The sequence below is a fragment of the Protopterus annectens genome, chromosome 8.part0, assembly GCF_019279795.1.
Source record: "Protopterus annectens isolate FY-2018-M chromosome 8.part0, PAN1.0, whole genome shotgun sequence".
Classification (NCBI taxonomy): Eukaryota; Metazoa; Chordata; order Ceratodontiformes; family Protopteridae; genus Protopterus; species Protopterus annectens.
The window spans coordinates 1,659,448,634-1,659,461,472 of NC_056741.1; the positions used below are offsets into that span (position 1 = coordinate 1,659,448,634).

The 12,839-nt window shown below is 36.9% G+C and overlaps 1 protein-coding gene across 2 annotated transcripts in view; it reads right to left on the bottom strand.

Annotated features, from left to right (window-relative positions):
- VSIG2 (V-set and immunoglobulin domain containing 2) overlaps positions 1-12,839 on the bottom strand; it is an 879,569-nt gene that overhangs the window by 254,699 nt on the left and 612,031 nt on the right. For both annotated transcript variants that reach the window (XM_044081180.1, XM_044081181.1), the window contains exon 3: positions 7,874-8,081. In XM_044081180.1, the coding sequence (XP_043937115.1) occupies positions 7,874-8,081 (208 nt within the window). The remainder of the gene's footprint in view (positions 1-7,873; positions 8,082-12,839) is intronic.

Sequence of the window (12,839 nt, forward strand, 5' to 3'; positions counted from 1 at the left end):
TGCAAACATCATAGTCCACGGGGACTCATGTCTGATCTTGTCTGTCAACCTGTCCATCACCATTGCAAATAAGAAAGGGCTCAGAGCTGATCCTTGATGTAATCCCACCTCTGCCTTAAACTTATCTGTCACTCCCACCACAGACCTCACCGCTGTCACATTACCCTCATACATATCCTGTACCACTCTTACATAGTTCTCTGACACTCCCAACTTCCTCATACAATACCACAACTCCTCTCTAGGCACCCTGTCATATGCTTTCTCTAAGTCTACAAAAACACAATGCAACTCCTTCTGACCTTCTCTGTACTTCTCCATCAACACTCTCAGAGCAAACATCGCATCTGTAGTGCTCTTTCCCGGCATGAAACCATACTGCTGATAACTAATCATCATGTCCCTTCTTAACCTAGCTTCCACTACTCTTTCCCATAACTTCATGCTGTGACTGATCAATGTAATCCCTCTGTAGTTACTACAGCTCTGCACACCACCCTTATTCTTAAAAATTGGTACCAAAACACTTTTTCTCCATTCCTCAGGCATCCATCACTTTCCAAAATTTCATTAAACAATCTGGTTAAAAACTCCACTGCCATTTCACCTAAACACCTCCATGCTTCCACAGGTATGTCATCTGGACCAACAGCCTTTCCGTTCTTCATTCTCTTCATAGCTATCCTTACTTCCTCATTGCTAATCCATTGTACTTCATGATTTACTATCTCTACATCATCCAACCTTCTCTCCCTCTCATTCTCTTCATTCATCAACCCCTCAAAGTACTCTTTCCATCTGCTCAACACACTCTCCTCGCTTGTGAGTATGTTTCCCTCATTATCCTTTATCACCTTTACCTGCTGCACATCTTTCCTAGCTCAGTCTCTCTGTCTAGCCAATTGGCACAGGTCCTTTTATATGCTTACAAATGAGAATAGCTCTAGAAGGTAGAGTGACAAAACTCATGTTGACAGTATGCAGCACGTAGTTAAAAGAATCAGGCCCAATCACATGGCAGCAACTGTAGCCTCTACAGCACACACTGGTAAACCTCAAAGCTTTCCAGCAAATTACAGAGTTCACACAGTCTCAGTGAAGCATGACTGAGTCAGCAAACTCAAAGTATGGGCCCCAACACAGTTTCATTGTCAACTGTCGTAATTGTGGTGTTGTGGTGGAAGTCATGAATCTAAAAGGGAAAAATGTTTAGCTTTTGGTCAACAATGTCACAAATGCAATAAATCGAATAATTTCAAAAGGTGTGGTAAAGCAAAAGGCCCTCATTCTTTTATTAAAAGGGAACATTTTAAGAAATGAATTGATCAATTAGAGAGCTGCAACCCTACTCTTTATGTGGATGGTGTGTCAGTGCTTGATGAAACAATCAATGCAGTAGATGTAAGGGCAAACAATAAAGTATTTTGTACTATTCAGATAAATGGCAATAGAGCTCAAAGTTGACACAGGTTCCAAGTGCAATGTTTTGTCAACAAAAACATTTGCTAGAGTGGTGAAAGGCTTGCTTTGGCAAGGTGTGCAACTTTTGTTGCTTATGAAAGTAAAGAAATTCATACTAAAGGCTCAGTACTGCTTTCATGTTACTCTGCTGGGAGATGTTATGACTTGTTATTTTATGGGGTCAAGAGTCATTATTAGAGCTCACAGACATTTTGAAAATGGGACTGCTTTCATTTAATAAGGAAGTCCATCATTTTATCTTGCAAGACCACTACTCTAATTTCGCCCAGTACATTTTTTCTACCTATGCTGATCTCTTTGAAGACAAACTAGGGAAGTTTCTAGATGTCTACTCCATGAAGTTAGATACGGATGTTAGTCCATTTATCAGAACATCTCATAAAGTTCCCATAGCCATGCAAGACAGAGTCAAACCGAGCTAGACAAAATGACAAGGTGGGATTTGTCCAGTTGATGAATCAAATGAATGGGTATCTTCCATGGTGTTAGCTCATAAGAAAAGCTCAGATGACATCAGAATATGTACTGACTCATGAGATTTGAACAAAGTGCTAAAAAGACCTCATCATCCAATGTGCACAATTGAAGAAGTCACAGCCTTGATGCCAAATGCTACTGTTTTTTCTGTCATAGATGCAAAGAGATCATTTTGGCAAATTCAGCTTGACAAGAAATCATCATTGCTAACTACATTCGGTATGCCGTTTGGCAGGTACAGATTTGTGAGAATACATTTAGGATAAATTCTGCAAGTAAAGTCTTTCAACATGCAATAGAGTGACTTTTTTCTGGGTATCCTTGTGCTATTAGTAGGAGGTCATGATGAAGCTGAGCATGACAGAAACCTCAGAAAAGTTCTGGAAAGAGCATGTCAAGTGAATCTTAAGCTCAGTCCACAAAATGCAAGTTCAGGCTACAAGAAGTCACTTATGTTGGTCATTTATTTACCAGTTCAGGCTTATGACCAGACCCTTCCAAACAAACAGCCATTCTCAAGATGCCAGCTCCAGGCAATGTTCCAGCACTGCAACGTTTTCTTGGCATCATTAACCATCTAGGCAAGTTCATTCCAGACTTGAGCTAGCTATCAGCACCACTTACAGAGCTGACACGTAAAGGTGTATGATGGTCTTGAACAGAACAACACCAAAGAGCATTTGAAGTCCTGAAACAGAGACTTGGTAGTCCACCAACTCTCAGATACTATGATGTTCAAAAGCCAGTTACTCTTTCATGTGATACTTCTAAATTTGGTCTTGGTGCAGTTATTCTACAAGAGGGTCAACCTGTTGCCTATACATCGGGAATGCTTACCCAAACTGAGGTGCAGTATGCCCAGATTGAGAAAGAGCTTTTGGCAATTGTGTTTGCATGTTCAAAGTTCCATGATTATGTTTATGGTAGACCTATCCAGATCAAAACAGAAGACCAACCTCTGGTCACTGTCTTGAGAACATGAAAAAACACACCCAAAGGTTTAAAACTGGTAAAAACAAAAAATCCACGACTTGCCAAAGAACACACAAACTTTATTAACCAGACTAAGTGCTTTCACCCACAATTCTATTGGGCTTCATCAGAGTCGTACAAAGCTAAGCATTCAATCCTTTTATACATTAACTAAAATTGAATAATTGACAATTTACGTATTCACCCTTTAAAAGCTTCTGCTTATACAAACCTACAAACCTATTATACCATAGCTGTAAATAATTATAAACTGAGACTTGACTACACACAACTTGGACACGAACATTGTGTTTTGTTTCTAATGTCTATAGTTTCATAGTTTCATAGTTTCATAGTTTAGTACTAGGCTATCTGCCCTGGGGCATTTGTAAGCCTAGCCATAGTGATTTGGCTTTAGCCATCCCATGAAATGGTACAAAAATGCACAAAAATGCACAGAATAGATTTAGAATACTGTGCCTCTGTCTAGTAGTGACACAATGAAGGCCCCCTTATATAATAGAATTAGTTTACTGTGCCCCTGTCTAGCAGTGACACAGATGTGACCCCTGGGGTAAACTTACGATCTCCCATCCACTCATCAAGATTTCTCTTGAAGAGAGTCAGTGAGGGGCTCTGCCTAACATGAACTGGGATCTTGTTCCAAAACATGGGAAGCCTCTGGGTTATGAATCTATCCCTCCAGCATGTCCTGTTCATACTTGTGCTGAGGTTTAAGTTTTTAGCTCTCATGGTCCTGATGGATTTGGATTTTTTTGAGGTGGAGCATGTCCAGCAGATCCTGATTGGACATGGCCTTGTACGTCAGGCAGAGATCACCTCTGAGCAGGTGGTATGCTACTGAATAGAGCTGGAGTTTCTTTAGTCTGGCAGAATAAGACATATGTTGGAGACCCTTGATCCTCTTGGTGAGGTACTTTTGTGGTCTCTCCAGCTGTTGCAAATGCCGGGTGAGGTACATACCAAATGGGGCATTGTACTCAATCATGGGTCTGATGAGGGAGGAGTATAGGGGTACAATGACATCCTTGGATCTGGATGTGAATCCCTTCATGATGAGGTGTGCAAGGTAGAATGTTTTTCTAACCACTTTGGCAACGTGGGTGTCAAATGAGAGGTCGCTGTCGACTTGGGTCCCTAGGTCTCTGATTACTTTTTCTGTACTCAGTGGGTTGCTGTCTATGTAATAATTTGTGGGTACTTTGTTTTTCCCAAAGGGGATGACTATGCATTTTTTGGCATTTAGTTTAAGGCCGTGACTCCAGCACCAGTTGTCCGTTTCTGTGAGGCCTTTTTGTAGGATGTATGCGTCCACTGGTGTATCGACTATGGCGCCTAGTTTGCAGTCATCTGCGAACTTTGTCAGCCACAACCCTCCCATGTTTGCTTTAACATCTGAGAAATAAATGCCGAACAAGAGGGGTCCCAGGACAGATCCCTGTGGGACACCACTTGTGACTGGCTTTGAGTCTGACATTGCTCCAGCGATTTTAACTTTATGGGTTCTGTCCTTTAGCCAGTTTGCAACCCATCTAGTGACATAAGGGTTTACATTTAAGCTGGTGAGCTTATCTATGATGCCTGAGTGGGGTATTGTGTCAAAGGCCTTAGCCAAGTCCAGGTAGGCTGTATGGACTGCTTTGCCCTCATCAATGGCTCTAGTGACTGTTTCGAAAAAGTCAACCAGGTTCAAAAGGCAGGATCTGCCCTTTACAAAGCTGAACTGGGTGGGGTCAAGTGTCTGTAGGTCCCCTATGTCTCTGTTTATGAGTTCCATAATGATTCTTTCCATAGCTTTGCAGACCAGGCTGGTTAAGCTTATGGGGCGGTAGTTCCCAGGGTCTGTAGAGGTACCCCCTTTGTGGAGTGGGACCACTGTTGCTGTACGCCAGTGTTCAAGTACATATCCTGTAGTAAGGCTAAGGTTAAATAGCATTTTTATGTATGGGTTTAGCTCCTCTTGGAGTTCACGTAGCACGCAACCCGGGATACCGTCAGGTCCCATTGATGCTGTGTTTTTAGCTTTGTTGAGGGCGGTTCTCACTTGGACATCTGAGATGACAGGGAGATTACATTCAGCTGGGATAAGTATTTCTTCTTTTGGGGGTGAGGGAGGGGAGAAATTTGCACTGAACCTGTCAGCCAGAATGTTGGCAATATCTGTGGGTTCAGTGTACTTTTTGTTGTTGTGAACCAACTCTGAGCATATCTGAGGGTTTCCGCCCAGGTTTCTAACATAGCTGAAGAAGGATTTGTGGTTATCTTCAGTGTCCTTAGCGATTTTTCTCTCAAAGTTGACCTTGGATGTTTTTATAAGAGAATGTAGTTTTCTGCTAATGTTGATCAGAGATGTCTTCCCTTTATGGGATTTTGCTCTGTCGTGCAGTAGCTTCCTTCTTTTGTTATACAATTTGTTAATGGCTGAGGTCCACCAGACAGGACGCCTGCCTTTGGTGGAGAGGGACTTGGATTTATTTGGGATTGCATGATCCATGCATTCTTGGAGATTTCCATAGAAAGCATTTGTGAAGGATTCGGTATTGTGGGATGTGGTATCCACTGGCCCAGTGGGCTTAAAGGATACCATCTCAGTCTTAAGAAGAGTGAAGTCTGCTTTTGAGAAGTTTTTCACTGTGGTATTTTGTGCTGGGGGTGGAGGTGGGATATGTATATCCAGGGTGATTAGTTTGTGGTCAGATCTCACTAGTGAGGGGTATACCTCCGGTGTGGAGCATTTTGTCCCCATGTTTGTGATGATCAGGTCTAGTATATTATCACCCCTAGTAGTAATGCGTCTGACTCTAATATTGTTCTTACAAAGGGTAATCTTTTTAAGAGGGAGGATGTTAGAGCAATGTGTGTGTATGTACCTTTAAGAAGCTATACAAGGGCTTGCACAAGTGTACATGCGAGTCTGACTGCCATTTTGTAGTAAGATGTTAAGATGTAAGCATGTAGGTATGTAAGGTCTGTCTATTAACCAGTTTGTTTATATTTTCTGATGCTGCTATCCATCCTGATGTGTTTCTATGTATTAAAGCATTTAAATGAAATACCCCACCTGCTTGTCATCTATGTTAGGGAGAGACGAGCGAAATACTTGATGTGCCCTTTCTCTTAAAAATTCCTGCTGTGGAGCGCCAGTTCAGGTGCTTATTTGTGCTTTCATAAAATTAATACAGTCTGTCATCTGTTTCTCTGATACAACAGATAATCACAGGTTTTCTCTGTGTGCTCTGCCTTCTAACTCTACCATTTTTTGAAACAGCTATTTTGAGAAGTTTCACACGCAGCCAGCCTTTTCTTCACTTCATCTTCTGATTTTTGCAGTTTTATCAGCTCCTCTGAATAGCTAGTTAAAATGTCTTCCTTTTTTTCAGCATTTTATTATTTGACTTGATATATCCCTTCACTGTTTCATTTATGTTAGTCACCACTCAGTGCATTTAATTTATTTATTTCCCCATAATTATTGGAAGTTATCTCTTGCACCATAGTTGAAGCTCAAACTGTTTTTTGCTGAACAGCTTCAGGATCCTTCTGAGTCAGTATTTTCTCTTCACCTTTTTTTGCTTGATTTTCTTTCATGCTCTCCACATATTTTCTTTACTGATATCCAACAGTGTATTTACTCGCTAGTAATTGAATTTTGTTTTGCTGACCCTCATTTCTCAGTTATTGTTTTCACACTGGGAGAGTTAAAGTTAAGCTGCTGATTACTGTGTAGCCATCTTGGAAATCCCATTCTCAAAAAAAGTTAGTCAAGACGCCGATTTGTATTAGCTAGCTAATATGTGAAGGATTAGCAAAGAAATAAACTGCAGCTTCTCTGTAGACCCTGGAGGCATGAAGCATGACAGCCTACATGAGGGTTGATATGGAGTTGTAGCTTGTATATGTATTTGTTATCTAGAGCTGGAATCTGGGTCTAGGAGAGGCCTGCCACCTTAGACATTTTTCAACAGCAGTCCATTTGCTCAAGGACAATATAAGACTGCTGATGGCTGAGCAAAAGTTGAGGTGGTGTTATTTTGTGTTAAAAAGCAAGTGGGCTAACATCTTTTGTTTGTGATGGAATTGCCGAATAAACTTGTACATTTTCATATAACCAGTGCTTTCCTGAACTTACAATATCTTCATTCTTGAAGAGGATTAACGTAGGCAAGCACACGTGAGTATGTTTATTAACCAAGGTTGCAAGCACTGTTATCACCACTGTAGATATAATGGTTCTCCAGGGTGTCATATTCTGGTAATGATCTCATGTTCAGATTATAGAAACTGTCAGTAGATGCACAGGATTACAGCTCTGAGATGTTAGCAAGTTGCATCCTGCAGTCAAGAGTACAGGGTTTGATTCCTTCCACCTCCATTTTCCTTACTGTGTGTCTGAAAAAGTCACTTAATGAGACAGTAATCCAGGATTGCCTCTGAAAACGTGGACTTACTTGATTAAAAAAAGTTAAAAACTTGCTGCCTCCCTACTGTGACAAGAATACTATGAACATTGATTACAAAATCAGTTACTGTGTACTCAGAACAGAATCATAAGGCGCCTAATCTTACATAAAGATGGCTTTCAGATGATGATCTTCACTGTGATCAAAATGTCTTCCTATTGATTTGGAAGGCATATGACACAGTTTATCCAATATTAAATGAAACATCTGGATGATCCAGACAAATAATAGTGCCCCTATGTACAAGACCAATTTGATTAGTGCTCTTCTTCGTATGTATTCAATGAAGTACTTCGCACTACTAGACACAGATTAAAGAGCTTTAAGGGTTCCCTTTCAAGGTTGATAATAAACAGCGAAAATGCAATCATGCATTTTGTAAAAATAATCATAAACATTAAACTTTATAAGTATATAAGCAAAACCAGAAACTGTTAAATTACAAGCTTTATTTGTCTTACCTAATACAGTAAGATTTATTAGTATTTCGTTACTCCCAGAAAAGTCAGGAGGGTTCGTCACAGAACAAAAATAAAATCCGGAATCTGTTGGTTGGATGTTCTGTAATTGAATAGATCCATCAGAACTTGTTGGTGGGTTTTGTTGAAGCATTATTCGATCTTTCTGGCTTCCTTGTACATGTAGATTACTTTTGCTGTAATACAAAATCTGTAACAGAAAGAGAGCTAAGTGTGATAAACTGCTGAGGAAGAACCAAACAGATGGTAAATATATTGCAGGGATATGAACCTGCAATGCTATTTCCAGTATGCACTTCCCTGTTTACACACTTAATCTCATCTGACCTGTATACAAATTCCTCCAAACTGATATTTACGTTTGAATTTGAAAAGATCTATGCCTAGTGCCATTATGCCCTAAACCATAATACTGATTGACAGCTTTATCAGTGAGGGCCTTTTTCTTTCTATGTATAAAAATGCCCTCACAATTTCTATACACAAGGTGTATCCTTTTCACTACATTAAACAATTACAGTCCCACTGTTCTCATGTTCACTTTATCAAAATCCTCAGAAATGTATTCACCTAACTTCTCCACACTTAATAAAATGTATCCTCATCTCCATCTCACAATATGCTTGGTTCAGATCAAGTCATAGTATTGATTCTGCCCCGTTTGGTGATGCAAAGTATGTCCGTGGTCAATTAAGAGTAAGGCTATGGCATGTTAATGAGCTGATTTCATCCTATAGTCCTGGATTTGATCCTTTTAACAATCATATTATGCACTACGTTAACACGCTACCTCTTGTATACAACTTAAAAGCTTTTTTTAATTTTTTGTTTTAAACAAACATAAGATAAATATAAGAGTGGGCACTCGGGATGCCAAGTTAGACTATAATGAATTATTCTGGCAATTACATCTGAATGCCACACAATCTCAAGGTTTAAATGAAATGGTGTTGGTACAATACAATATTGTAAAAACCTCGGTGGCACCAATAAGCGTTAAAATTCACCAGCGACCACAAAAGATGAAAAAAATCGGTTTATTATATCCACATAACGCCACAGGAAACAAACTTGGACAACAACAAGATGTACATTACTATCAGAACACAGCGACAAACAAGATAAATGATAAGCTGCACAAAAACAATAGATGATCCCTCGAAAATAGTAGACAAAACGCCAAATAGATCCAACAGTTAAGCGCTTTCAACCAGCGTATCTGGTCTTCATCAGAACTGTTGAAAATTAGCTTGAATCAGTTTAAATAAATTCTTTGGTGCCAGAAAGTATATCAAGTCTTAAAGGAATATTACTACATCTTAAAAAAACATATTAAAACGTTTAAAACACAAGCAAATTGTAGCTTCAATCACCTACACAATTCACTAAATGTACAATATGTGTTTTCCCTGTACATAATATACCTGACTTGTACTGAAAAATGAAAATTAATGCATCGCTGATGCTACAAAATCTTTAAAACCTTTCCAACATTATAAAATACAGTCAATTTAACCCTAGGTGTCACAACATATTCTAATGCATTTTGTTGCATAATAACCATATATGATTCAACATAATCAATTCATATGAATCATATGTTGTCGTTTGAGTCCTTAAACTTACTAATTACTTATTCATACGTGAAAATTCATAAATACGTAAAATATGTCAAGTAACTTATATGCTGTTCAACTACGTTACTAAAGCGTTTACTAGCATATGATCACGTAATAAAAATAAAAAAAATTTTGTAAAGTACACTTGGGTGAAAACTAGTTAACTGACTGAAAAATAATAATACTCATTCAGATATGCTTTTATTATTTACCAAGTTACCTATTATATATTTGTAAATCAGCTGTTAATAAAAATGAATAGAGGTTATGACAAAAATGCGATAAATAATACTATGTAATAAAAATATAACTAATAAATCATAAAACTAATTTGTGTGATTGTGTTTGTTCCTTTGTATCATAAATATGCATATATTGTTTATATTGTTTAATAGGAATACAGTAGACTACCATCTCTTGTGAATATGTTGGAATAGTACCAGTAAAAATTAATTATATAGTTAATTCAATAATAATATATGATTTATAAAAATAATTAGTATTATGTAGGAGTGGATATTTAAAAATGTAATGAAATGTAAATTTAACTATACTATATAATAAATAATAAGAATTATTGATAAATTAAATATTATTAAAAATTATTCTGATTAATTGTATTACTCTGCATTATATACATTTGTTACACATAAAAACAGCATTTTTTACTCAAATAATTTAATTTAATAAAGTATGTTTAATAGATGTGTGTACATAAATATGTAGTAAAAAAATTGAGAAAGGCTAAGTATACAATGTTCATTGAAAATTCTTAAAAATGTAACAATTTTTTTCTCTAAAAGTTAAATTAGCTGGATAGGTAAGATTTCTTAATAAGTACTTTGCTATGTACTTTGATACATGTTAACTACTTGTTCACGATATATACATAAAGTATATGTCCCACAAGTCAAAATAATAATGATTTTGTTGATATAAATTCATTTAACCCCGGTGGACTAGTGGCATCAAGATATAATTGCCACCAGGTTTCACGAAAAGCTAATATGCCTTTAAGATCACCGCCCCTTGGGTCATTGTATATAACTTCTAAAATTATAAATTTAAAAGAGTGTTTCTCTCCGTATAAATCAACATGCCTAAACAAGGCATTAGTTTTGTCCTTGGTCCTAATGCAATATATGTGATTGTAAATACGTTTTTTCAAGCATCGCTCAGTTCTACAAACATAAAAAGCCATACAGACCTCACACTTGGCCAAATAAATCACTTGTTTCGTATTGCAGTTACCATCCTTATTAATAATTAGGCTCTTATGCCCATTATTCCAACATTCCAAAGACATGCATCTGGAGCATTTCTCCCTGGGCATCCGCTGAAAACAGGCTCTGTGGAACCTAGTCTGACATTCCCGGTCAACAAATGATAAATAAATAAAAATAAATAAATATGTAATATAATTTTGTCTTCCATTGACATGTAACTGCACTGATTGCAAGAACCACATTTTCTCCTTCTAAATCTACTAAATTTTCTAACTTTATGTTGTTCAAACAATTTCTTTAAGTTATTGTCCATTCTATAAACAAATCTCGGTTTGGTTCCCAATATTTTAACCAAAACTGGTTCACTACTGATCAAGTACCAAAACTTACATATAATCTGCTTTATCTGTTCCACCCCCAAATTGTAAGGTACAATACATGCTCTTTGAAAATTAGAATTGACTCCTTCTAATTTCAAAATAGAATCTCTTCCAATTGGATAATTGTGTATTTCACCAGAACCTAGTAAAGGTTTATATTTTGTACCCCAATTGCCAATAATATAACACTGAACATCATCCATCATCTCTGAAGGGTAACCTCTTTGTTCAAAGAGTTTTTTGATATAATCCAGTTCAATTAGCAATTGATCATAGTCAGACACCATTCTAGCTGCTCGAATGCACTGACCCTTGAAGACATTATATTTCACTTTAGGGGGGTGACAACTAGTGTAATCTAGATAGTTGTTGGAAAAAGTTGTTTTCCTGAATATATTAGAAGACACTTTTCCTGCATCATGTACTATATATGTGTCTAAATATGGCAATCCTTTAGGATCATAAGAATGCGTGAATTTCAAATATTCACTACTATTATTTAAGTATTCCATAAATTCCTCGTCCCCCTGCCATAAAATATAAATGTCATCCAAGAACCTAGAATAGTACATAATGTTCTTAAAATATTTACTCTTAAATAACATACTATCTTCCCAATTCAACATAACCAGATTGGCGTAGATGGGGGCACAAGCTGCCCCCATTGCTACGCCTCTGGTTTGTCTGAACAGCTCACCTTCAAAATATATGAAATTATTATCCAAAACTATGGACATCATTTCAGATATCAAGCAAATAGTGTCCCAATCTAGATCTGTATGTCTCATCAAGCTGTTTGTAAATGCTTCCAACCCTTCCACTTTAGGGATGCATAAAAAAGGTCAATCACATCTATTGTGACTATATACAGGGAGTGACCACTCATTATTTCATTTACTGGATATTTGGAGAGAAAACACCACGAATCTTTCACCAAATGATGAATTATAGTATAAATATTTTTTAATTTTATATCTATGAATTTACCCATTCGAAAGGTTTTGGAAAAACTACCAGATACAATAGGCCTCAAGGGGGGGTCGTGTGAATCTTTGTGTGTTTTAGGTATGCCTACCAATGTGGCCATCTTAGGATGTGTGACTTTTATAAATTTATATATTTCATCAGATATTCTTCCTTCTAATAAATACTCTTCAATGTACGAATCAATTCGTTGATAGGCTATATTTAATTCATTTTTTGAACTAGTTTCGTAGTTACCTGTTGAATACAATATATCATAAATTTTCTGAATATAAGTCATATTGTCATAAATAGCAATGCCCCCTCCTTTATCTGGTTTCATTATTCGTATAGTAGGGTCCTCTCTTAATGCATGTAATAATATCGATTCTTCATGTGTCAAATTCTCAATATTTATTGCTCTTTTCAAATTCTTGTATTCACAATATATTTCCTTTGTTACTACCTTATCAAATGTATCAATTATCGGATAATTGATAGGTGTAAAATTACTTTTAACAGTAAGAGAAGATCTTACGTGTTCGTCTCCACAGGGGTTATTCTTTGTTATCTTGTCTTTAAAGAAAATATCTAAATTAATTTTCCTGATGTATTTCTTAAAATCAATCAAGACCTCTGCTAATTGAAATTTAGGATTAGGTATATACTTCATGCCTTTCTCAAATAAATCAAAATGTACTTTATCAATGCTAATATCGGAGTAGTTAAAAATGTTAAAATTACGATAGGAATAAATATT